We start from the raw sequence: 26,525 nt of genomic DNA, 5'->3' as shown, positions 1-26,525 counted from the left end.
TAGAGGAGAAAAAAATTGTTTGGTACCGAATGTTCGTGGAGGCCAAGAATAGCGGCCTGTTGACACCATATAAAGCACGTAGTCTCCTCTCTGGAATGTGAGAGGCATTGACCTGCCAGATGTCGTATGGAAAATCTTGCATGATGATGTTTGACAGCCAACAAGTTGGAATGAATGATTTTCCCAACTTGACGCTCCTGTCCACCCTCTGAAAGGAACCTCGGCTCGAGTATTGCAACGAGATTATAGTAAGATGTCCTCAACGAGTTGAAAATTCAACCATGGAGGATGTTGCACGTGACGTCACTCTCCCAGAGCACCTTCACTACCAGTGATGCCGCTGGACGAAGATCTTGCGACAGCGCTTCAGCTTCCTGTAGGCTCTGACGACGAGGTACTGTCCGTGTTATAGATCTCATAAACATCTTGACAGAACCGCAGGCAGCGAGCACTGCGATAATAGCTCTACTCACTTCTGCTGCACACGATGCCGGACCAAAGTACTCTCTTTCGGAGATACACCATCTTATATCCAAGTCGGGATGTTCAGATCTCCTCGTACGTTGTCTGATCTAACACGTTATATTGAATGTTGAAATATGATTACAGGATCCGCTGAATTCGATTCCACTGCTTCTATCGTGCGATGACCCAGCTGCGGGGGACTTGTTATCTCTGATCGGAGAATGCTGCTCCGCGAAAGAGGTTGTTATCTCCGTTCAGGAAGCAGTTGAGAGGCTGGAGGTATCACTCAACGTTGACGATGATGGATTTGAAGAAGTAGAGCAAAAAGTACCTCAACAGGCGGCCTCCTCGCCTGTAATTCGCCTTTCTATTCTCACTGGGCTATACGCTGCTTGTAAGATTTTTCCTTTTTGATTCATGGGAAAGCAACTGAAGACACACAGCGATCCCAAGGCTGAAGTTGCGAAAGAAAACAGCCCCAGACACTCTTCGACCTTTACTTACTGACCTAGAAAACGTGAATGTTATGGCTGGGTCTACGGCGTCCACCGAAGAAGGCCGAGCGCTTATTTCTGCGACGGCGTCATTGGTGAAAAGGGCTGCTCAGTGGGTCAAGGACACCCCGGACGCCAAAGAGGAAGACGTTTTAGAATGCACTGTACGTATCATCGAAATAGACCTCTTCAAAGGTCTCGCTTACATCTTCTAGAAACTCATGAAAAACCTCTTAGACCAAAATTTGACCGCTTATGCTCACTGTATTCGCTCATCCGTGGCACAGAGAATATTTGAGCAGTGTTTCCCTCGACTGACTATCAAAACTTGCGTTAGTGCGGGGTGGGAAGAGGGAGAGAAAGCCGTTTTAGAAGCTCTCGTATGCGTTGTGTCCATTGTCTCGGCTTCTTTCAACTAATCAAAATAACAGGACGCGTACACCTTTCTTGGGTGCACATATAAAGAACTCACATTATCACTGACAACGGCCACCCTGGTAGTCTTAGCATATCATCAAACCGGTTTGCCAGACTCAAATAACGACCTTGCGGGCATTCTCCCCATTCTTATATCCTCTCTTCAAACCAACTCCGCCCTCGACGAATGCTTATCAATTCTGCTCAAGTTCCTTCACCGCATACGAGCGTCATCCGTATCTCCACCACCCACTCTTTCTCCAGAAGTTGTAACGCCTCTATGTACTATCCTACCTACCATCGCCAGCGCCCACCCTGACCCAGTGGTCAGACATCAAGCCTTCCGAATCATCTCCTCTCTCCTCACACTCACCCAACCCGATTTAAGGATTCAGCTCCTCGCAGACCTTACTGGGGATTCGCAGCTCCCGCAGATGCGCGTTGCAGCCGTGGGTCTCGTTAAAGAAGCAATCATAGAGTCGATCTCCTCCACGAAACCAAATCTATTCGCATCCCCGCTCTTCTTGCGTGTCTTTCGCCCTATACTGTTTAGGCCCGATCCTCCGGATTTGTTCAGTGGGAGCAAGGAACTTTCACTGGGTGGGTTCCAAGAATCAAGCGAACCTCAGCGGTTGGTAGAATGCTTAGCACTCTATTACGTTCTTCTCCAGCGCGATCACCAAAATCTGGTTCGTTTTCTCTGCTTACTTTCCTTGATGCGTGCTGAAAGTATGATTCTTGTTCAGACGGGCATACGTGATGCAGATGTCTTATCAAGTGTAGAGAGCAGTCTTTTAGAACCATTGCGTTCGATCTTGGCACAGTGGATGAGCCATCCGTCTATTTCTGGAAGTAAGTCGGCCGAAACAGACTCTTGGGCCCGTCTGAATTCTTATTTCAGGTCATATGCATGCTATAATGTCCCTCGTATCTCTTCAGATGGGTCTTGAGAGGGTAGATGCTGCCATAGCCCAACTCCGATCTCCCAGAACTTAGAACATGCAAAAATAGTTACCTACGAGGAATAGGGAGGGAAACTGTATATCGTATCTAATCTGATATCAGATACAAGATCTAAATAACGAGTGAAAAAAATCCGAATGCTACCCTATTTATCGCTCCAGTCATATCGCATGCTCCGCTCCTACACCATTCTCCCCAATCCCCATCGTCATGTCCCTCGACGAGAAGGAAGATTTGGAAAAAGAAGGCGGGACATGGCAGCCTGTGACGGCAGTAGTGTCGTTGCCGGGCAATACTTCCCCTCTGTACGCGGACCGCTGGACTAGAAAACTCTTGTCATATGGGGTGGAATCGCGGGGTACGTCTTTCTTGCACTTTCTTCCGCTGGGATGCGAACTTTTGTTGTAGGGATTCAACCAGCGCCGGTGGAAGAACGCACAGATACCCATTTCAGCAAGATCTTTTTTCTCTGGTTTTCGTGGAATGTCAATATCCTTACGTGAGTCATTCGTTGCGTATTGCGTACGGTAATGAGTTTTGACGGACTGATGTCCAGGTTCTCTGCTGGAACGCTGGGCCCTGCTATCTTTGGGCCCTGCTATCTTTGGGCCCTGCTATCTTTGGGCCCTGCTATCTTTGGGCTTGGACTGCGCGACTCGTGTCTGACCATCCTGTTTTTCAACATCATATGTTGCGCGCCGCCCGCTTACTTGTACGTCATCCGTCTACTCCCGGAATTTGGAAGTTCACGCGACAGTTAAGAGCGACATGGGGTCCTAAACTTGGGATGCGGCAGATGGTCATATCGCGATATTCGTTTGGGTATGTGGGCTTGGGGTAGGATTGATTCACCATTTCCTGACCCTCAATGATAGATACTACGGAATCATTATACCCTCCATCCTCAATCTTGTCAACATGTTTGGGTTCTCTATCCTCAACTGCATTCTTGGTGGGCAGGCTCTTGCAAGTGCAGGGAACGGAAACCTCAGCTGGACGTGAGCACCATTGTCTCTCCCGTCAGATCAGGAGCCACAGCATCTGATGCTTTATCAAATTCAGACTGGGCATCGTTGTCATTGCTATCATCTCACTGCTGGTCTCGTTCTGTGGATACGAAGTTTTGAACTGGTAAGCCCAAGCTCATTCTTTACCTATGATTTCTAATGTCAAATAGGTACGAAAAAATGTCATGGGTCCCAGTACTGATCACGTTCATCATTGCCCTTGGTGTGGGAGGCAAACACTTGTCTAATCCTCCGCAAGCGGAAGCCGCAACGGCAGCTTGTGTCCTTGGTTTCGCGGGCACCCTTGCTGGCTTTGCCATCACATTCTCGAGCCTAAGCTCCGATTTTACGACTTACTATCGGCCGGATGTCTCTGGGTAAGCTATTGCCGTGATCGCATGTTGTTTGAGCTACACTGACATATCGTTAGGTGGAAGATATTTGAGTACTCTTTTGCGGGGCTCTTATTACATATTGTGCGTTACCATCGTGCGTCTTCGTTCGCTTACGCTCAATCATCCCCGCAGGTCACCCTTCAGTGCCTTGGTGCTGCAGTAGTTATTGCATCTCCTTCTATCCCAGCCTGGGAACAAGGATATGCAGGCGGAAACATTGGCGGCCTCTTGGAGGCCATGGTCCGCCCCACTGGAGGATTCGGAAAGTTCCTCGCAGTGCTGCTGAGTCTTTCAGTGGCAGGCAACATCGCAGCAACATTTTACTCGATATCGCTGAACATCCAGATCTTTATTCCTCCCCTGGTTGTAGTTCCTCGATATGTATTCTCGCTAGTTGCTACAGCGATGTAAGTGCTCGCAATCGCCTTCTTCACAGAAACTTACATTCTCTTTTCAGAGTGATACCAATATCGATCGTAGGAGCGCACAGGTTCTATGACACGATCACCAATTTCCTTGGGCTTATCGGGTACTGGGCTAGCGCGTTCATCGCTATTATCATTCTGGAGCATCTTGTGATTCGACACGACAACCCAGCGGAGTATGACCTTGATGACTGGGACGCACCAAGAAGGTTGCCTTCGGGCATCGCTGCTCTTGCTGCTGGGATAGCTTCATTCGGACTTGTTATCCCTTGTATGAGCCAGGTGTGGTTCACGGGCCAATCGCCAAAACGACGGGGGATATTGGCTTTGAGGTTGCGTTTGGGGTCAGTGCAGTACTATACCTTCCTTTTCGTCTGCTTGAGATTAGAGTACTAGGGCATGTGTGATATATATGTGCAAGACATGCCTGCGCATATTCACCGTCAATTCCAAGGGTTTTTAGCGAGATTTTGCAATTGAACATGGACGTCACGTTGTCAAAATGCTCCAAGTTGTCGCGGACGAAAACGTTTGTCCTTTTAGTTTTGCATGTTACTACGGTGCAACATCACCCAATAAAGGTCGCCACTGGGTCTAACCTCATTGGCTCGCAGGCCCCGGAATGCGTCAGCTTCATTCAATTTCATATACGAAAAATAAATACACGGTTGAACAACTGAAAAAGTTGAGTTCTCGTGCACGGCGCGGGCCAGCTCATAAACAAGGTGAAGTAAGGCTGCGACCGACGAAAAAGACAGTCTGATCACTGTGACCGATCTGTGACCAGATCCCGCCAAGAAAGGGTAAAGCTCGAAAAGGGAAAGGAGGCACCGACAAGGAAAGCCTCACCCGAACAGCGCGCAAAACAATGTGAACGAGCGCTCGCGCGGACGGTGGTGACAACGGAAACAAACATGCTGCACAAAAAAACACACCCACAGAAGATGAAGGTGGGAACAGCAGGAAGAAAACAGAGGAGGAGAAGGCAAATGGGAGGAGGAGGGGCGGAATTCAAGCTACCCACTCAGGTATTTTTGCCCATACGGAAGGAAAAAATTGGATCAACTACTCACATCATGGCTTGAAGCGGAGGAGACTGCGCAGGACCATAGAAGGGCGCCACATCCACGACAGGGTCAATGTTTGGCGAGATCACCGACATTGTGCTTGGAGAGGGAACTATGTAGATGAGCAGGGCAACAAAGGCTTATCGGCGTAGACGGTGAGAAAGATGTTTGGTGGGCAGCGAAGAAACTGACTTTCAAAGTGCAAGGACTTTTAAAGATATTCCAAACATTAATTTACGACGCAATTACGACGCTGCTTCAGCTTCGCTTTGGCAGCGAGGGGATCAATTCAGCGAAAACTAGGGTCCATGTCACGCCAGGGTCTAGTTCTAGACTGGTAAGTACAGTCGAAACCCTCGTAACCCATACCCTTCCGTGGACAGTCCAGCCTATGGGTTTTCAGAGGTTATGGGTTGGAGGGGGTGGGAAAAAAATAAGTGCTCAAAAAATCATGGAAATCTCGAGAAAATCTAATTTTCTTTGTTTGCTGGACTGGAAGTAAAACAATCAGCACCATTGGGGCAAGTCATCATTGATGTATTTCTATTCAACAGTGTTGACTTCGTGATCGAGTGAAGCTTGATCTGGGGAGGAGGGGCATTGCAAGTTGATTTCAGAGAATTTGGTGATCAGCAGGTCAATAAATTTGGTGTTGTGGTGGATTTTATTAATGTAGATAAAAATTTTATTGAGTGTCATGAAAAAACAGTGAAAAATGCGGGGTTCTATGACCATTTTTGGTAGGTATGACCCTAACTTAGGGTCCAAAAACCTATGGGTTTTGCCCACGAAGGGCTATGGGTTATGGATTATCACGGACTTATGGGTTATGGTATGCAAATCCCCGCCCACCAACTTGGTGGATCCAAAATGGCATGGGATTTCAGGGGTTATGGGTTATCTGATGCATGGGTTACGAGGGTTTCGACTGTAGTCCCACTGGCAGGGTTCTGAAGGAACTGTCTTTTTCCTCAGCAGGGACCAGCTGGGACCGTCTTTTTGCTGCAAGATGCGTCAAGATCCTCTGCCAAAAAGAATTCCCGCGCCTTGCGAAGCCGTTGCAAGCCTCGAAAAAGACAGTCCCTTGCGCATCAAGAGACAGTTTTCGGTTATCTTTTTGACATCCCGGGCCCAGGTTCCAAGCTCTTGCCTCGATCCCTTGCCCCGATCCCATGACTGATGATCCCGTCCTCTGTTCATCTTGAGCTGTACCATTGCAGGCATCTAAGGAGGTGGAACGTGCCCTGCCATCTTATCTCCACGTGCACCAGCATCAAGAAGGTCTGGAAAGTCCTCCCTCCAGAAGACCCTACCAAAAATGGATTTACTCCGTGAGTTCTGGCTCGAATTTTATGTTCTTGGGCTTGATCTGACGCTGACTACTACAAGAAGCACCTCTCAAGTTTACGAAATGGAAACCCCATCCATTCAAATTTCAGTTCTGCGGGTAAACAGAGTCTATTACTAGAAATTGAGCTAAACAAGTAAGTTCTTACTCGTATTTTATGTTCTTGGGCTCTATCTGACCAGATTTGCTTCAGGAACAACCTCCCAAAATTTCGAAACCACGCGCCCAACCGTTCAAAATCAGCGTTCGGTTTTGCAGAGAAATGAAGTCTATTACCAGAAAATGAGACCAACAGGTAAGTTCTTGCCCGACATTTACATGCTTAGGCTCTATTTGATGAGAATTACTTCAGGAACGACCACCCGAGTTTACGAAACTTGACGCCCAACCGTTCAAATTCGGCGTTCGGTTTTGTGGAGGGAATAAGGTCCATTACAGAAATGAAGGTTGACATGTAAGTTCCTGCTCGTTTTTACGTTCTTAGGCTCTATCTGACCGGAATTACCTCAGGAGCGACCACCCGAGTTTACGAAACTTGGCGCCCAACCGTTCAAATTCGGCGTTCGCTTTTGTGAGGGATTAAGGTCCATTACCAGATATTAAGGTTGACATGTAAGTTCCTGCTCGATTTTTACGTTCTTAGGCTCTAGTTGACCGGAATTACCTCAGGAGCGACCACCCGAGTTTACGAAACTTGGCGCCCGACCGTTCAAATTTGGCGTTCGCTTTTGTGAGGGCATAAGGTCCATTACCAGATATTAGGGTTGACATGTGAGTTCCTGCTCGATTTTTACGTTCTTAGGCTCTAGTTGACCGGAATTACCTCAGAAGCGACCACCTGAGTTTACGAAACTTGGCGCCCAACCGTTCAAATTCGGTGTTTGGTTTTGTGAGGGATAAGGTCCATTACCAGATATCAAGGTTGACATGTAAGTTCCTGCTCGATTTTTACGTTCTTAGGCTCTACTTGACCGGAATTACCTCAGGAGCGACCACCCGAGTTTACGAAACATGGCGCCCAACCGTTCAAATTTGGCGTTTGGTTCTGTGAGGAAATAAGGTCCATCACCGAAAATTGAGGTTAACAAGTAAGTTCCTGCTCGTATTTGACGTTTTTGTGCTCTACTTGACCAAAATTGGTTTAGGAGTGACCTCCCAAGTTTACGAAATATGGGGCCTAACCGTTCAAATTTGGCATTCGGTTCTGTGAGGAAATAGGGTCCAACACCAAAAATTTACGTTGACAAGTAAGTTCATACTCGGACTTTATGTTTTTAGGTTCTACCTAACTGGAATCACTCCAGAATGTATCCCCTGAGTTTACGAAACATGGTATGCAACCGTACCAATTCAGCGTTCGATTTTGTTGGGACAAGGTCTAATGCCGGAAATTGACATTGACAAGTGAATTCCTACTCGACTTTTAGTTTTTTGGGTTCTAATTGATGTCAGTCTCTCCAGCATCTGCCCCATGGTTTTACGAAATGTGGCACATAGCTGTTCATGTTCTGTGTCTATTTTGTGGGGGGGTTAAAGTCTTTGGGCAGAATTTGGAGTTTGCATGTAAGTTCTGACTCGATTTCTACGTTCTTGGGTTCTACTTGATGCTGATTACTCCAGAAATTACCTCCCCTATCTATGAGATGTGGTAGCCAGCTATTCACATTTGCGGCTCGGTCTCGTGGACACACAACAAATTTGAGGGGTTTTATGTAAATTCTCTATATTATTAGGCTCATGCTGATTTCAAAGGAGAAAATTATATCGAGTCGATCCGTGCTTTTGTTTGTGAATCCCATCATTTATGCTACATAGAACTAGCTATTAAGTACTATCTTGCAAGGTGGATCTTCTGCACTGTTCACAGAGATTCAATTGATGCTGTGATATCTTCTTGTAAATTGTGAATCAATCTATTGGAAGACTAGATGACATACCTTTGCACTAGCAGCTTCCCGTCGCACTTCCCGTGGCTGGTAGGGATATTTTTTGACGATGTCTCTTGCCTACACACATTAACTTGAAGGACAAGGCTGTAAAATGCACTCACCCATTGAAGAATACGCTCTCGCTCCTCCTGAGTTTGCTGAACAGCATCTTTTGGTGACGCTTTGTCGTCCCCGAGGCTAGCGTTAGGCGCAGGGTCGCAGGCGGTCGACCTGAAATGAGGAGTTGGTGAGCGACGCGCAAGAGGAAGGGCGCGAAAGCACGTGACACTATCCCAAAAGGGGATAGACCCAGCCTCCTACCCATTCGTTGCGCCGTGGTTGAGATATCTGAGAGTGGGCGCGGTGTCTTATCCTAGTGATTTGGTAGATTAGTAATGTTGATTACAATGATCCGAGAATTTACCGACAACTTTAATCTGCTCAACCACTGTGCAACGCCTGGCACAAAACATTTGTAAACAAATGGTGCCACAGCGCGGAGTCTCAAAACACGTCGCGCTCAACTTATGTCAGCACGCTTGGGCAGCGCGTAGTATCCAAGTGCTATACTGACCACCACCACAAAATGCCCTCGAAAACACTTCAAACATAGATAATAAATTATATTGTGAATAAGAAGTTTTTACTTTGAATTTTAACCGATGTCCATATCATTGTAGTACATCTAAAACTGACTTGATGACTCAAGACAATTTATGTAGCAGGAAAGACAATAAACTCAACTTCTGGGGTCATGTTTCTTTATACTGACTTGAAAGAATTTATTTTACTAAGAGCTGACTGCAGACAAGATTCACAAATACATCTGGCCACCCATTTGCCACCCATCCAATTTCAAGTATATGCACGAAGTTCTTCATCGACCCAAAATATTTCAACCTACAGAGTTTTTCAAATTGTCAAATGAAATTTATTAGGTATGCTTGGAGTGTTCACGAGGGAGCTTTGTGGTGGTGGTGAGTAAGCGCTTGGATAGCGCACTGCCCAAGCATGCTGACATAAGTTGAACGCGACGTGTTTTGAGACTCCGCGCTGTGGCACCATTTGTTTATAAATGTTTTGTGCCAGGCATTGCGCAGTGGTTGAGCAGATTAAAGTTGTCGGTGTTATGTCGGATCATTCTTATCAGTATTACTAATCTACCTAAATCACTAGGATAAGACACCGCGCCCACCCCTCAGATGACTCAACCACGGCGCAACGAATGGGTAGGAGGCTGGGATAGACCCTGAGGAGACAGTCCGATCACCGAGGGACAGTTCAGCACCCTGACTTGGCGCGCGTCGGCGCTTGCCAGGTGACAGGACCGTCTCTTTCCCGAGAGAAGTGGACTGCTATTCAAATTGTTAAATGCGAGTCAGAGAGTCATAGTGGTGACGAAATAGAAGGTCTTACACGGGGATTGTGACCTTGTCCGGGCGAACTGGTCGTGCCCTCGAAATGTGAACCCATGCTTCAATCATCAAGGCCCTGCTAATGTTGGACTTCGCCCCAGAACGCTCGCTCGCCCCAGCGGAGAGGTGGATTTCTAAGACTGAGTTTTTGAGTGTGCCGGCGGAAAATGGAAACTTGCGGGGGCTGGTTGCAAGAGTTGGCTTGGTAGTCCGAGTCGACGTTGGTCTACGGGGAGCAGAACTCTGTGTGAAGGAGTTTCGTCGCCCGATTAGATTCCCGACAGCGAATTCAACACAACTGATCTCCGACTGATCACCTCTTCTTCATCAACTACGACGACCACGCGACCTATCGACGTCTTTAGCCTTCCGACTTTCCTAGTCTCCATATCACAACACGTTGTTTCACTCATGGATTCTTCGTCATCCACCACGCTCCTGCAAAATGCCATCGGAACCACCATATCTGGAAATGCACAGGTCATAAACGCCGGCGGCAATGTTATTCTTCATGGCCCTCCGCCCGCTCCAAGTACGTCAAAGTTTCACAATCCATCAATACCACTCATACAACTGATGACACATAGGTCTAGCGAGCTTGCTTAGGCCTGTCAGTAATGCTACACATACTCGCGCAGGTCACGTCGCTCGATGTGATCCTGGCACTCGTTTGGAGGTGATTGCCCAGATCCGGTGGTGGCTCGATGGCCATGGTAATGATGAGCGAGCTGTTGTCTGTTGGCTTAACGGACCAGCTGGCTATGGCAAATCAGCATTGGCACAGACCATTGCGGAGCGCTATACTGCAGAGGGCCGCCTCTTAGGGAGCTTCTTCTTTTTGCGAGGGGCTGGTGAACACAGCCATATATCTCGCCTGATTCCTACTCTTGCCCATCAGATCTCTCTCACTGTTCCTGGTGCAAAGCCATTTATTGAATGTGCCGTTAAGGATGAGCCAGCCCTGCTCGGGTTGACTGTCTCTATGGCCTATCGACTTCAAAGGCTCATCATAGACCCACTCCATCTCAACACTTCACGAATCTCCTATAGCTCTCTTGTTGTTATTGATGCTCTTGATGAATGTGATGATAAAGCTGAGATGGCAGACTTCATTGATGTCCTGTTCAGGGTTTCTTCTGGGGGGACTCATCTTCCTTTCCGAATTCTCCTCACTAGCAGGGTAGAGGAACATATTCGAAAAAAGTTTGATAATTCTCACTCTTGGTTTATGCATCGTCTGGAGCTAGAGAATTTTGATGCTCGTCGAGACATTGAAGTACATTTTCGGAGTGCATTTGATTGCATCTATAATGAAAATTGGCAAATCATGCTGAGGATCCCAAAGCCCTGGCCATCAGCTCGAGATCTCATTACACTTCTTGACAAGGCTGGCAGCTCATTCACATTTGCTACTACATTGATCCAATGTGTTGGTGGAGATCTCATACCACACAGGGCTTTGCAAAACCTTCTGGCATCAGGAGTTAATGGTCTAGATTCACTCTATGAACAAGTCCTCTCTTCTGCTTCTTGGACAGAAGACTTCTGTCAGATTCTTGGAACAATCATGGTTCTGACAGAGAACAAATCCATTTCCTTTCTCAGTTCTCTTCTCTCTCTTCAGTGTGAGGAGGTCATTTGTGGGCTATTGCAAGTACAGTCCATTATCAAAATTCCTGGAGATGATGATAAGCCAATTATGCTCTATCACACATCTCTCCGGGATTTTTTGGCTATCCAATCACGATCAAACCAATATTTTATCGATCCTCCTCTGCAACACCTTCATCTAGCCATACTATCTTTGCAGCATCTGGTAAACTATCCTTCAAATGACTTTTTTGAGGGTGATGTGGCCAAGTATGCTTCCATCAATTGGGGATACCATATTCTTTTGGGATTCAGGGAGCAAGGTTCAAATCTGGATGAAACAATTATAACCTCTTTGGTAACTCTCATTAAAAACTTGCTGATTTTTCAGGGGAAAACATGGTATAATACTCTGCTGAATTTGGGGTCTGGTAAAAGGAAAGGGATCTTAAGCTGTGTGAAGGATGGAAAGATTTTGTTTCAGGTCAGTTATTGCAATTTTCTCATATGGTTATCATCTCTTAACATGTATAAGACATTGCAAGGGTCAATTATTATAAACAATTTCATCAAGATATTTCAACAAGTCATTGATTTCTGTGAGGTAAGAGTTTATAACAAAGATATCTTCAGTAATTTATTGAGATATTCCAACAGACAGTAAGTAGCAGAGGCATATTGCTGCTCACAAGTTAATCTGTAAGGTCAATAGGAGGTATGTGGTAATAAACAGCAACTAAAAGGTATCATAATAAAATATTGACCTGTTTTACAGCATGTAAGCCAAGACATAACAAAATTTTATTGCTATTAATAAATCACAGGAAGTAAGAACAAAGAAATTATCAAGAGAAGAAGGGTTTCATTCTGATTGTTGTTTTTTCTTGCAGAATGTATGTCTACAAATTGTTCAAGTTTTTATCTATTCTCATGGTTGTCATTAGTTTGTGGGCCAATATTTTGCATAATATGTCACATCTTATCAGCAGCTGTCTATTTCTTTCAGAAAGTAAGTATTCACTGTTGACCTTGCTACTTGTACAGCTAATGGTCTTATTTATAAATCCAGAGGGTAATATCTAGTCTATTCATACTGTCTCTGCATGAATATAAGAGATTTTTTAGTGGGTAAGTGGTCATTAAATTTCTGAACTAACTATGTCTGATTCAATCATCTTCTGAACCTACTTTTTCTTAGTCTGTGAGTTGTTGCTCTAGTCTCTTAACTGATCTGGTGACTCATTCTCTTGCCTTTTTCTTTCTTGTGCACTGTTCTGTTGATCATAATGGGTTTTTACCTATTTCAGATAGTATGCATTTTTGCATTTCATTTTGCATACTTCTAAAACAGACTCTGGCCCTCCTTTTTCAGGTGGTGAGTTGGCCTGGTTTTTAATGTGCACTCTTCTGGTGAGACTGATTGTGGCCTGTCTTGTTTCAGTTGGTGAGTTGGCCTGGTTTTTGATGTGCACTCTTCTGGTGAGACTGATTGTGGCCTGTCTTGTTTCAGGAGGTGAGTTGGCCTGGTTTTTAATGTGCACTCTTCTGGTGAGACTGATTGTGGCCTGTCTTGTTTCAGGAGGTGAGTTGGCCTGGTTTTTAATGTGCACTCTTCTGGTGAGACTGAATGTGGCCTGTCTTGTTTCAGTTGGTGAGTTGGCCTGGTTTTTAATGTGCACTCTTCTGGTGAGACTGACTGTGGCCTGTCTTGTTTCAGTTGGTGAGTTGGCCTGGTTTTTAATGTGCACTCTTCTGGTGAGACTGATTGTGGCCTGTCTTGTTTCAGGGGGTGAGTTGGCCTGGTTTTTAATGTGCACTCTTCTGGTGAGACTGATTGTGGCCTGTCTTGTTTCAGGGGGTGAGTTGGCCTGGTTTTTAATGTGCACTCTTCTGGTGAGACTGATTGTGGCCTGTCTTGTTTCAGGAGGTGAGTTGGCCTGGTTTTTAATGTGCACTCTTCTGGTGAGACTGATTGTGGCCTGTCTTGTTTCAGGAGGTGAGTTGGCCTGGTTTTTAATGTGCACTCTTCTGGTGAGACTGATTGTGGCCTGTCTTGTTTCAGGAGGTGAGTTGGCCTGGTTTTTAATGTGCACTCTTCTGGTGAGACTGACTGCGGCCTGTCTTGTTTCAGTTGGTGAGTTGGCCTGGTTTTTAATGTGCACTCTTCTGGTGAGACTGAATGCGGCCTGTCTTGTTTCAGCAGGTGAGTTGGCCTGGTTTTTAATGTGCACTCTTCTGGTGAGACTGATTGTGGCCTGTCTTGTTTCAGGGGGTGAGTTGGCCTGGTTTTTAATGTGCACTCTTCTGGTGAGACTGATTGTGGCCTGTCTTGTTTCAGGGGGTGAGTTGGCCTGGTTTTTAATGTGCACTCTTCTGGTGAGACTGACTGTGGCCTGTCTTGTTTCAGGAGGTGAGTTGGCCTGGTTTTTAATGTGCACTCTTCTGGTGAGACATATTTTGGCGCTGTCTTGTTTAGCAGGTGAATTTCTTTGCTTTTGGCCATGAATTACTCTTATGACACTATCTCTCCTGTACTTTTCTTAAGAAAGTATGTGGTCTCCCCTGCATATCTTGTAAGTTTTATTTTGTACCTTTCATTTTTCAATCTGTATCTATTCAGTTATTATTCTTTATCAGGTAATTAATCTTCAATCAATATATTTTAAGGAGGTTAGTCAAGTTTAAGCATTCCATAGACTTTTATAACATCTCTTCACTTCATTTGTTTAGACTGTAGGTTGTCCATTCACTCTCATTTCCATCACCCTGATATATGCTTATTCTAACTCAGATTGTATGTTTTTATTTCTTGTTATAGAAGAATGCTCATGTTTTGTAGCTTGTATGTCTTTGATCCATTTCCTGATTCCAGCTCCCCTTTCAACCATTCTTTTTGTTAGAAAGTATGTATTTCTTTGCATGATTTAACCAGGTCACTTATTTCCAATATATAGTGGGCAAGTCAACTCCATTTTCTATCATATTAGAATCTTTGGTGTCATACAATCCTCCCATTTTTAGAGGGTATGCTTTTTTTCTTGCTGTTACCACTTACTCAATATTCATCTTCAAAATATATAGAGAGAGACACAGCTATCCAGATTACAATGAGCCTATTTCTTTGCAAACTGTCAACTTTTGTATGTGTATTTATCTGTTTTATTTCTTCTTGTTCACCATCTCTATTCCTCTTAGTGGTTGCTACATCTCCTATACCAATGGTTTCTTTAACATGTCTATCATTGAGTTATGTAGATACTAAGGAGAAGCAAAAATTCTATATACTCAGTTTCAGTTTCAGTCTCTTGTGGTGTTTGTATATGACATATTCATTGCTGAGACTACCACCCTACAGCATTGTGGCCTGATCATTACTTACTGTCTGTTGGAAGATCTTGAAAAACTAGTGAAGATATAACAATTATAAACTCTTGCTTCACAGAAGTCAATAACTTGTTCAAATAGCTTTATAAAAACTTTTGTAACAATTGACCTCTGTGATATCTTATACATGTTAAGATTGTAATGACTACTATCAGTGGTGGGAACTTTGCAAATTTGAATGAATTAGGTGCAGGAAAGGGACTCCAGGCCTATTTTATTGAAGCTTGGGATGGCTATGTATTTTAAAGTACCTATAAATCTAACTAACATAAAATCTGAACCAATAGAGGTGGGGGAGTAGAGCTATGAGGCAAAATACACATAGTGCTCAAATCTCCATACACGGGCATCCACTTTGCAAGATCAGTCACATCAAAGTAATGTGGCATGTTCTATCTCAGCTCAGCATTCCCGTTTCGGGAGATTTTGATGTGTGCGTACAATTCACCAAGTGGATAATGCAACATGAAAGATGAATGTTATTGAGAGACAAAACCTATTGAGAGACAAAACCTTGAGATTGCTACTGTAGTGTGTGGCTAAATACATATAAGAGTAGTCTATGTACTAAAGATTAGTGTATGGATTAGATCATCACAGAAGATTATCACTTCAGTCACCCACCTTGAACAAGCTATTAGCCTTGAAACATATAGGTATATATCCAGGCTAATAGGTTCCTTGGCCGTTTATTTTTTTGCCTCTGGAGGAAAATATATTATTGCATTGGGCAAAAAGTGTTTGACCTTCAATATTGTGACTGGAAATATTTGGGTTGATATATTGCATTGAAAAATATCCTAGCCATCTGAAAGTGGTTGGAAATGTTTGAAGCATGTTAGAGTGGTAGGAAATATTTGAAGTGTTTCAGACTGGTTGGAAATGTTTTAGCTATGTCACACTGCTGAAAAATCTTTTGACTATGTCACACTGCTAAGAAATGTTTGAGCCATGTCACATTGCTGAAAAATCTTTTGACCATGTCACACTGCTCAGAAATGTTTTAGCCATGTCACACAGGCAAAAAGTTTCCTGCCAGTGTCACGGAGTATCTGGGGTCCTATTTTTTTTAAAAAAACTTCAAAAATTTCTGACCATTCAAACTTTTATCTTCTGGATTCAACTTTTCTACAAAATTTATCATAAAGATAATTTTGGTCCTAAACTTGCCCTTTTACTTTTATATTGTATTTTTATTATAGAAACAGCAGATTATATATTGCATGCAACTGTATCTATTGGTATTCAGCTATTTTTTATATAGTTATAGCCTCTAAATTCTGCTTCATCAGATAATAAAGGTTTTTACTGACTGCTCTTATATTGAGTTTATATTGGTAATTGCCTATAATAGACTAGCCCTACTTATTGAATCATTACTGTTGTCTATTATTCATGCAAATTACCAGAGGTAAATATGGCTGATGTGCAAGCCATATTCTTCACTGCAGTAAGCCTATGTTTCTGAAAACTAGAGAGAGTTCTGGGGATTGTTACATTTACCATGCTAGCTATATCTTCTCACTCCCACAGAGATATGTTCCTGAGCACTGGAGAGGGTTCTGAGGATTGTCAGAGTCTGATGTTTCATGTAAATGTATATGACACAAGGGGCAAATAGCTTTTGTCGCCAGGCAAAGAGGTGATAAATAGTAAATAACTATGTTAAATACTTAATTCCACATTTGCAGTAAAAATGTTCAATTGAATAAGATAAATTGTTAGTGCAAGTTTTCTGTCACAAACAAAGTGGTATCAAGTATGTTAAATGTTTGTTAGTTTTTTTTCAATCTGATTAAAAAGGATATTATACAAAAAATGGTCACCTAGAAAAGAAGATTGAATTTTTACCAGCGGCGATGTGGTATCAAAGAGGTAAAATAGTCCTTACATCTTTCTGGATGGATAATATTCAATGAAATTGATAATTTATGTATCTCAGAATTCTGGGGAGGGGAAAGACTGGGAAAGACAAAACCAATTTGCTTGGGAAAAACATAAAGAGTGTCGTCGCAGAATAAAGATATAAAGAGCATTGCCAAGAATTTAAATCAAATCTTCCTTGCCCATGATCTTTGTGGAAATGACTGATAAAAAGAAAATGTTGTTGCCGTGATAGGAAGATAAAGATCAAACCTGTTTTGCCGCAGCAACGATTATGAGACAATGATTTAATGTCGTCGAATGCCTCATTCTGACATGAGGAAATAGGAACAAAGATTTCAAGTGGTTGCTAGGGAATGAGATGAGCTGGTTCGCGTTGAGTTGAACCTGACCTCAGCTGATCGCTGTGTTGGCGCTGCGGTTGAGTGGCAGAGTTTAAACTCCCAATGCCAATTGTAACGATTCGATTCGATTCCAGCTAACGAGGTATCGATAGACCAATTCTCACAACACTCCGCTTAGTGTTTTTGTTTAGTTTTGGAGTAGTGGAGTAGGGACAAACAACCCAAATAGGCTCGAGAACTTAAGTACTTATGTACCATGATGAGCCTACGGCAAGCAACCATTAATCATTCCTTACCCTCCCGTACATCATGCCAGGCAATCGTCGACATATCCCGGAGCCCGTGAAAGAGCAGCTCGTCTACATGTCGGCTCGCATGCAGCCAAGCGGCATCGCACATGTGACGGGCATCAGTCATCGGACTGTCAATCGAGTCCTCCATCTTTCATGAACTACAGGCTCAGTGGTCTGAGTTCCATACCAGGCTGGCCGGCCAAGGCTATTGAATGCTTTGGATGCATCAGTAAGCTTTACCCACAAACATTGAAATCAATTTGTTCACAGTATCAATCAAGTTCCTCAAGGGACTAATTGAACGAACGCTGGACCTCTACATCTCAGAGTTACAGTTTGAGCTTCAAGCGCAACCCTTGCAAGATCACTTCTACTCTTACATGCTTCTACTCTTACATTGATGTATCAATTACACCATCCCCATCTACCACTTCGTTTTTCTAGCTTACCCCCGTTCGACACTCAAAAATTAGGTGGTTGGGAGGAAGGTGGAAAGGTTGACGGTAAGGTTGTGTCGAAGCGAATCGTTACGATTGGCATTGAGAGTTTAAACTCCGCCACTCAACAAGCTTGTAGCGCAGCGCAAACGCAGCGATCAGCTGAGGTCAGGTTCAACTCAACGCGAACCAGCTCATCTCATTCCCTAGCAACCACTTGAAATCTTTGTTCCTATTTCCTCGCATCAAAATGAGGCATTCGACGACATTAATTCATTGTCTCATAATCGTTGCTGTGGCAAAACAGGATCTTCCTATCGCGGCAACAACATTTTCTTTTTATCAGTCATTTCCACAAAGATCATGGGCAAGGAAGATTTGATTTAAATTCTTGGCAATGCTCTTTATATCTTTATTCTGCGACGACACTCTTTATGTTTTTCCCAAGCAAATTGGTTTTGTCTTTCCCAGTCTTTCCCCTCCCCAGAATTCTGAGATACATAAATTATCAATTTCATTGAATATTATCCATCCAGAAAGATGTAAGGACTATTTTACCTCTTTGATACCACATCGCCGCTGGTAAAAATTCAATCTTCTTTTCTAGGTGACCATTTTTTGTATATTATCCTTTTTAATCAGGTTGAAAAAAAACTAACAAACATTTAACATACTTGATACCACTTGTTTGTGACAGAAAACTTGCACTAACAATTTATCTTATTCAATTGAACATTTTTACTGCAAATGTGGAATTAAGTATTTAACATAGTTATTTACTATTTATCACCTCTTTGCCTGGCGACAAAAGCTATTTGCCCCTTGTGTGATGTGATGTATTCATGTTTGTTGGCTGTAATGACATATTAAATTTCTTCAACATCATCATGACTGCTGGTACTTTACTGTGCCCCACCGATATCTGCAGAAATGGCTAGAATCATCCAGAATTCTGATCTCTCTATTAGAAATATTTGAATTTTATTTTTTAGGCATGGATTTTAGACCTTGACAACAGTACCCAACAAGAAGTCCTATTTTTTCTCATTTTTACCATATTTTATAAATGATCTTCATTTAAAATAGTAATATTTCTCATTTGAAAATGCAAAATGGACTCCGAAATCAGACCTGCAATATTATGACCACCAGTAATTACCATCTACATTGTCCCCAATGTTACTCTCATTTTATTGTGATTTACTGGCTATATTTGCACAAATTACCCTATTTGGAAATATGCACAGGTCATGTCCACCATGCACCCACATTGTCAATAACAGTCAATAGTATGTCTGTCCTTTTTTTTTCCTTTCTTTTTTGATTCTTACAGTATATTTGTATCAATTACTATATTAGAAAATGCACATAAACTATGTATATGGTATTTCAATATTCCTGACAATAGTCTATTATTTTCCTCTTTTGGCTCTAATTTTCTGGATATATTTTCATGATTTACTATATTTGGAAATATGCACAGACCAAGTAAACAGCACCAAGATCTATTTACATCACATGATTTTTTTTTCATTTTTCTAATTATATTTGTATTAATTACTATATTAGCAAACATGCACAGGCCATGTATATACCCAATATCATCAACAATGGGTCCATTTTCTTATTTTTCTGGCTATCTTTGTATCAATTACTATATCAGAAAATGTGCACAAGCTATGTTCATAGTATGTCAATATTGTGAATAATAGTACATTATTTTTATGTTTTTCTTCTAATTTTCTGGCTATATTTTCGTTAATTACTATACTTGGAAATATGCACAGACCAAGTAAACAGTACATCAAAATTATCACATATTATTTGAATTTTTATTTATTTTTCTGCCTATATTTATGTTGATTACCATATTGGAAAATGTGCACAGACCCTGTATATTGTACCCCAATATTTTAAACATTAGTTTATTATTTTAATTTTATTTTACTGATTTTTTACGTTCATTGAATTTCCTCTATTATTTTTTCTCTTTCTCTTCCATTTTTCATGTGGAAATCCAATACTTACTTTATTTTGCAATTGTAGTAGCCACACTATTCTGGTGTAAATACTAGATAAGTGCCAAAATCTTTGCGGGCTATCACATGATCCATATCACACAATCAGACCACATGATACATCACATGACATTGTCACATGATCATATCACATGACTACTGTATCACATGATTGGTCACATGTCATATCATATGACTGTATTATGTGATATACAATATGAACAAATATATAATGCATTTATCATGTGCCTATCAGATGAAACCATATCAGCTAGAGTCAGACATCAATTTTCTGGCCATATTTTCCTAATTACCATATTTGGAAATGTGCACAGACCAAGTAAACAATACATTAACATTATTAATGACCATTTCCAGCATGTGAATTTATTTTCTTATTTTTTTCTGACTTTTTGGCTGTAATTTCAGTAATTACTATGTAGGGAACTGTGCACAGACCATGTAAACATTACCCCATCATCAACACCCAATTTCTTTCTGATTTTATTCTAGTAGTATTTCAAATTTGGGTGGTCTAATGGATTATATGTGCGTTAAATGTGGAAGCTGTCAATGAAAGTGGTATGGCAAGCTGGAATGACAATGGAAAGAAGACCCAGCTGTGATCTTGGTCACAGCTACAGTCCAAAGAGAGGAAGAATGAGGGTTAGAGACTAGATGTGGGTGTATTTTAGCAAGATTTAAGATTGCTCAAGATATTCAAAGCTACCCTGGAAATCCATGAGAGGTTGGATACAGATGCAGGAAGAGATAACAGTGCAGATCTAATAAGACCTGCCCTGATAGACTGGGTCTTGTGACACAGAAGTTAAGCAAGTAATTTGAGTTTATCAGAGTCCCTGAATAGGCATTCAGTTTACACTAAATGAAAGATCACAGCTTGTCAGCAGGTTGGTGGTTCGAACCAAGCCAGAGGCAAGATTACATTGCCGTTCATTTACCTCACCAACTGTAGCAGTAAGTGACAAGTTGCAAGGTGAGATCCCCTGGGGTCACCTATATCATGATGACTACATGTTGGAAGGTCCTGGTTGATGTTATAGAGTAGGGGAGGCTTTAAGGCTGTATTCGGTATACAGCTGTCTACACTACGTTGAAAATATTGGGGTACAATATACAGGGTCTGTGCATATTTTCCAATATGGTAATCAATATAAATATAGGCAGAAAAATAAGAAAAAATTCAAATGATATGTGATAATTTTGATGTACTGTATACTTGGTTTGTGCATATTTCCAAATATAGTAATTAACGAAAATATAGCTAGAAAATTAGAAGAAAAATAGAAACATAATGTACTATTATTGACAATATTGACATACTATGAATATAGTTTGTGCACATTTTCTGATATAATAATTGGTACAATATATCCAGAAAAATAAGAAAATGGACTGTTGTTGACAATATTGGGTATGTACATGGCCTGTGCACATTTGCTAATATAGTAATTAATACAAATGTAATTAGAAAAATCAGAAAAATCATGTGATGTAAATGGGTCTTGGTGTACTGTTTACTTGGTCTGTGCATATTTCCAAATATAGTATATAATGAAAATATAGCCATAAAATTACAGGACAAAGAGAAAAATAATAGACTATTGTCAGGAATATTGAGGTACCATATACATGGTTTATATGCATTTTGTAATGTAGCAATTGATACAAATATAGTGTGAGGATCAGAAAAGAAAACAGAAAGAAAAAACAGACATACTATTAACTGTTATTGACAATGTGGGTGCATGGTGGATATGATCTGTGCATATTTCCAAATAAGGTAATTTGTGTAAATATGGCTAGAAAATCACAATAAAATGAGAGTAACATTGGGGACAATGTAGATAGTAATTACTGGTGGCCATAATATTGCAGGTCTGATTTCAGAGTCCATTTTGCATTTTCAAATGAGAAATATTACTATTTTAAATGAAGATCATTTATAAAATATGGTAAAAATGAGAAAAAATAGGACTTCTTGTTGGGTACTGTTGTCAAGGTCTAAAATCCATGCCTAAAAAATAAAATTCAAATATTTCTAATAGAGAGATCAGAATTCTGGATGATTCTAGCCATTTCTGCAGATATCGGTGGGGCACAGTAAAGTACCAGCAGTCATGATGATGTTGAAGAAATTTAATATGTCATTACAGCCAACAAACATGAATACATCACATCATATACATTTACATGAAACATCAGACTCTGACAATCCTCAGAACCCTCTCCAGTGCTCAGGAACATATCTCTGTGGGAGTGAGAAGATATAGCTAGCATGGTAAATGTAACAATCCCCAGAACTCTCTCTAGTTTTCAGAAACATAGGCTTACTGCAGTGAAGAATATGGCTTGCACATCAGCCATATTTACCTCTGGTAATTTGCATGAATAATAGACAACAGTAATGATTCATTAAGTAGGGCTAGTCTATTATAGGCAATTACCAATATAAACTCAATATAAGAGCAGTCAGTAAAAACCTTTATTATCTGATGAAGCAGAATTTAGAGGCTATAACTATATAAAAAATAGCTGAATACCAATAGATACAGTTGCATGCAATATATAATCTGCTGTTTCTATAATAAAAATACAATATAAAAGTAAAAGGGCAAGTTTAGGACCAAAATTATCTTTATGATAAATTTTGTAGAAAAGTTGAATCCAGAAGATAAAAGTTTGAATGGTCAGAAATTTTTGAAGTTTTTTTAAAAAAAATAGGACCCCAGATACTCCGTGACACTGGCAGGAAACTTTTTGCCTGTGTGACATGGCTAAAACATTTCTGAGCAGTGTGACATGGTCAAAAGATTTTTCAGCAATGTGACATGGCTCAAACATTTCTTAGCAGTGTGACATAGTCAAAAGATTTTTCAGCAGTGTGACATAGCTAAAACATTTCCAACCAGTCTGAAACACTTCAAATATTTCCTACCACTCTAACATGCTTCAAACATTTCCAACCACTTTCAGATGGCTAGGATATTTTTCAATGCAATATATCAACCCAAATATTTCCAGTCACAATATTGAAGGTCAAACATTTTTGCCCAATGCAATAATATATTTTCCTCCAGAGGCAAAAAAATAAACGGCCAAGGAACCTATTAGCCTGGATATATACCTATATGTTTCAAGGCTAATAGCTTGTTCAAGGTGGGTGACTGAAGTGAATTCTGTATGTTCACCAAATCGATCTGGTGAGAGTTTGTATTTCTTCAAGTGCTGTAAGTTGAACACAGGGTGCATCAAATAAGTGTCTGGTAGGTGTAACCGATAAACCATGGGATTGATTCTTTCGACAACTTCGAAAGGCCCAATCATCTGCTGTATGAGTTTCTTGCTGGTCCCTTCAATGTCTACCAGTTCAAGGGAATGTGGATTAACCAGAGTGTAGTCTCCAACCTTCAGTTCTTGAACTGGTCCCCTTTTCTTATCATAGGCTTTTGCTTGTCAGTCTTGAGCTAAGGCAATAGCATCCTTAGCGAAGTTGCGATGAATTTCCAAAGCCTCAACAAAGTCATCGGCTGATTGACTGGGAAGGAAGGGGTGGCGAGCAGGGTTGATTTCTGGTATTATCGTGCTTGCTGAAGTTCTGAGGTTATATCCCATGAGCAGGAAATTAGGAGTGTATTTAGTAGATGAATGCACACTGCTGTTGTACGAATAGGCTAGGACACTAAGCCAGTTTGACCAACTCTTCTTGTCAGAGGAGATGAAAGTGCAAAGCATTTGTTCAATGGTTGCATTAAGAATTTTGGTTTGTCCATCTGTCTGCAGATGGTGCGCAGATGAAAGTGCCATGATGCTCCCATAATTGGAGACCACTGATCTCCAGAAGATGGTGGCCCAATGTTTATCTTGATCTGAGATTATGACTTCAGGTAAACCATAGACATTGATGACCTTTTCAATGAACAGCTTAGCGAATCCTTCCTGCGTCAGAGTCGAATGGGTAGGGATTATACAGTGGCAATCAAAAGTATTGCACAGCCACCACGTGATCGAGTCGCATCGATCTCCTGGTTGGATTCATGCTTTAATCTCAAGTAAAATGAGTGTTTGGGGTACATTAAAGTGTAATACATATAATCGAAACAAGTTACACATATATGAATTAGATCTAGCCATAATACATGCATTTTATTGCTGAAAACCATGTGCAATACTTTTGCTCAGGTGTCTCAGAAACACATGGTACCTCATTATAAAAGATCTAGCAAAGTATGGACCAAAAAAACAGCTCAGACATCTTTTCGCAATCATGGTCTATACTTCCCCAACAAAAGTCGTCAGAATTGTTGATCTCAAGAAGCTTTCCATGGACAACAATGTCATTGCCCAAAGAATCGGTATTCATCGCACAACTGTCACCCATATACTGAAACGCTTCGAAAAATCAGCTGATTGTTACTATGTTAATCCAAAGACAGGCCGGCCACGTAAATTAGATGCCCGTGACGTCCGAGTTGCAGCCCGGATGCTTGCGAAATGTGAAGCTGCAAATGCTACCGAGGTTGTTAAGAAAGCCTTCCCTGCCGTCTCTCGCCACACACTCTCACACAATCTCTGGGCTTATGGACTTGTCTGTCATGTTTGTAGGTCTCGCCCGTATATTTCTCCCACCAATTGGGAGAAGTGCCGCCTCTGGGCTTTGGCACATGCAGGCTGGACTGTTGAGGATTGGAAGCGCGTTGGATTTTCTGACAAGTCCAAATTCCTTCTTTTCAAATCAGATGGCCGCCAATATGCATGGTTTCAACCTGGACAGGCCCTAGATGATCGCTTTATTAAGAAAACTATCAAACATGGCGCGGGAAACCTCATGGTGTGGGGGATGATTACTGCTAAGGGTATGGGACGCCTTCATCAGATCGACGGAATTATGTGCGGCCCGGACTATGTGGAAATTCTTGATAAACAATTTCTCGGTAGTCTCAAGGACCTAAAAATAAGGCGTACAGGGAAGGAGGGGTTGATTTTTCAGCAGGACAACGATCCCAAACACAGATCCAAGGTGGCTCAGGAGTGGTTTGCACGAAAAAATGTCAAGCAACTCCCATGGCCGCCATCTAGCCCAGATATGAATATCATTGAGCATGTCTGGGATCAGTTGGATGCCTTAGTTTGTGCTCGCAACCCATTGCCGACAAACAAGGAGGAGTTATGGGTAGCACTTCAGGAGGAATGGGCAAATTTTCCATGGAAGGCCCTCAACACTCTCTATGAGAGTATGCCTCGTCGCGTTGCTGCATTAATGATGGCTCAGGGTGGCGCTACAAAGTACTGAAGGCTGGTAAGAAATTGCTTCTTTGGTTCTCCCGCAATCACTTAATCTCATGTCTGACAGCCTGTGAGCAAAAGAATTGCACAGTGCTTTGATTCGTTCTCATGGCTTTGACATCGGCGGGACCACTAATTACTATTATTGAGACTACCACATTATATTGTACTTTTCTGGCTGCAGTGTAGTTGTTTTCTTATCTTAATTGAGTGCATTTTACAATCAGTAGGCTAGATTTACAAGTGCATGTGGTGGCTGTGCAATACTTTTGATTGCCACTGTAATAGCTAACTTGGTAAGCTTATCCACTATTACTAGTATAGCGGTATATTTTTGTTCTCCTGACAGTGGTAATCCTGTTATCATGTCCATGAAGACTGTGGAGAATGGTCGAGATGGTATATGCGTGGGCCTGAGCATGCCCATCTTAGCACAATGGTCAGTTTTGATCTTTTGGCAAACGTCGCACGTGGTTGCATAAGCTTCAGCATCCCTGTTCATGTTTGGCCAGTAGAACAGTTCTTGGAGTTGTGCTATGAAGTGGTGTGGTCCAGCGTGAGCACTTTTGTGATGGGTGGTATACACTTTTATGATAAAAACTAGACATATGCCTGGAGGGTGATGTGTATAATGCCTAGAGGTTCAATGAGATCGCATATCTCATTGTTCTAGGATATTTCATTGTTAGCCCCAGGATATTTCATTGTGCTTTTCATCTGAATGCCTGGTGCTTTCAATGGATATTTCATTGCACTTTTCATAGATATACCTGGTGCTTTCATTGGATATTTCATTGCTAACCCCAGGATATCTCATTGTGCTTTTCATTTGGATGCCTGGCGCTTTCAATGGATATTTCATTGCACTTTTCATATGTGTACCTGGCGCTTCCAATGAATATTTCATTTTTAGCAGCAGCTGACCTTTCAGGGCCCAGGGTGCATTTTTCTCTATGAAAACCAAACCAAACAATATGATTTCAGTATATTTAGAAAGCTAAAAGAAAGGCCTACAACTATTGTATTGTGGGAAAAATGACCAAAAAGGAAGGTGCATGCCCTAGAAAAGGAATGGTCAGATATAGACTACCAAGTTTACTGATAGACTACAAAAAAGTCAGACTCAACTACAAAGTTTACTGATAGACTACATAAGACTAAGGTAGAGGACATCCACTTGCTTCTAACATCACATGTCATTACGGTGTATTCTAAGCTTTTCATATTGATACCTACTGTCCTATCTCAAAACATAATAAGTTCATGTGGGGATATGGCTGAAGGATTGCCATGACTTTACATATTGCTATTGCCACATCATCAGTTTTTCATCATGCCCAAGAT

General features: G+C 41.8%; 4 protein-coding genes across 4 annotated transcripts; 3 read left to right on the top strand and 1 right to left on the bottom strand.

Moving 5' to 3' along the window:
* Positions 1-334: 334 nt before the first annotated feature.
* LACBIDRAFT_310068 (uncharacterized protein) lies at positions 335-2,372 on the top strand (the record flags this gene model as incomplete). The annotated part of the gene is made up of 8 exons (XM_001887256.1): positions 335-394; positions 442-558; positions 610-859; positions 909-1,123; positions 1,175-1,339; positions 1,391-2,065; positions 2,123-2,228; positions 2,278-2,372. The coding sequence occupies 8 exons, from the start codon at positions 335-337 to the stop codon at positions 2,370-2,372; spliced, it is 1,683 nt and encodes a 560-aa protein (XP_001887291.1).
* Positions 2,373-2,549: 177 nt separating this feature from the next.
* Positions 2,550-4,562, top strand: LACBIDRAFT_310067 (cytosine-purine permease; the record flags this gene model as incomplete). The annotated part of the gene is made up of 10 exons (XM_001887255.1): positions 2,550-2,697; positions 2,748-2,838; positions 2,896-3,051; positions 3,102-3,161; positions 3,215-3,337; positions 3,402-3,470; positions 3,517-3,723; positions 3,777-3,822; positions 3,874-4,148; positions 4,199-4,562. The coding sequence occupies 10 exons, from the start codon at positions 2,550-2,552 to the stop codon at positions 4,560-4,562; spliced, it is 1,539 nt and encodes a 512-aa protein (XP_001887290.1).
* Positions 4,563-5,948: 1,386 nt separating this feature from the next.
* On the top strand, positions 5,949-8,283 carry LACBIDRAFT_332697 (uncharacterized protein; the record flags this gene model as incomplete). The annotated part of the gene is made up of 12 exons (XM_001887254.1): positions 5,949-5,977; positions 6,454-6,564; positions 6,934-7,035; positions 7,092-7,152; positions 7,178-7,193; positions 7,344-7,352; positions 7,495-7,510; positions 7,542-7,628; positions 7,727-7,787; positions 7,886-7,913; positions 8,043-8,144; positions 8,234-8,283. 12 exons carry the CDS (start codon positions 5,949-5,951, stop codon positions 8,281-8,283), a joined length of 672 nt encoding a protein of 223 aa, XP_001887289.1.
* Positions 8,284-8,452: 169 nt separating this feature from the next.
* LACBIDRAFT_310065 (uncharacterized protein) lies at positions 8,453-8,834 on the bottom strand (the record flags this gene model as incomplete). Its single annotated transcript, XM_001887199.1, has 3 exons — positions 8,453-8,462; positions 8,519-8,587; positions 8,632-8,834. The coding sequence occupies 3 exons, from the start codon at positions 8,832-8,834 to the stop codon at positions 8,453-8,455; spliced, it is 282 nt and encodes a 93-aa protein (XP_001887234.1).
* Between the last annotated feature and the right edge of the window lie 17,691 nt (positions 8,835-26,525).

This window comes from Laccaria bicolor, genomic scaffold (assembly GCF_000143565.1).
Source record: "Laccaria bicolor S238N-H82 LACBIscaffold_43 genomic scaffold, whole genome shotgun sequence".
Taxonomy (NCBI): Eukaryota; Fungi; Basidiomycota; class Agaricomycetes; order Agaricales; family Hydnangiaceae; genus Laccaria; species Laccaria bicolor.
The sequence above is the reverse complement of the archived record's forward strand: the minus strand, read 5'-3'. Positions and strand labels throughout refer to the sequence as shown.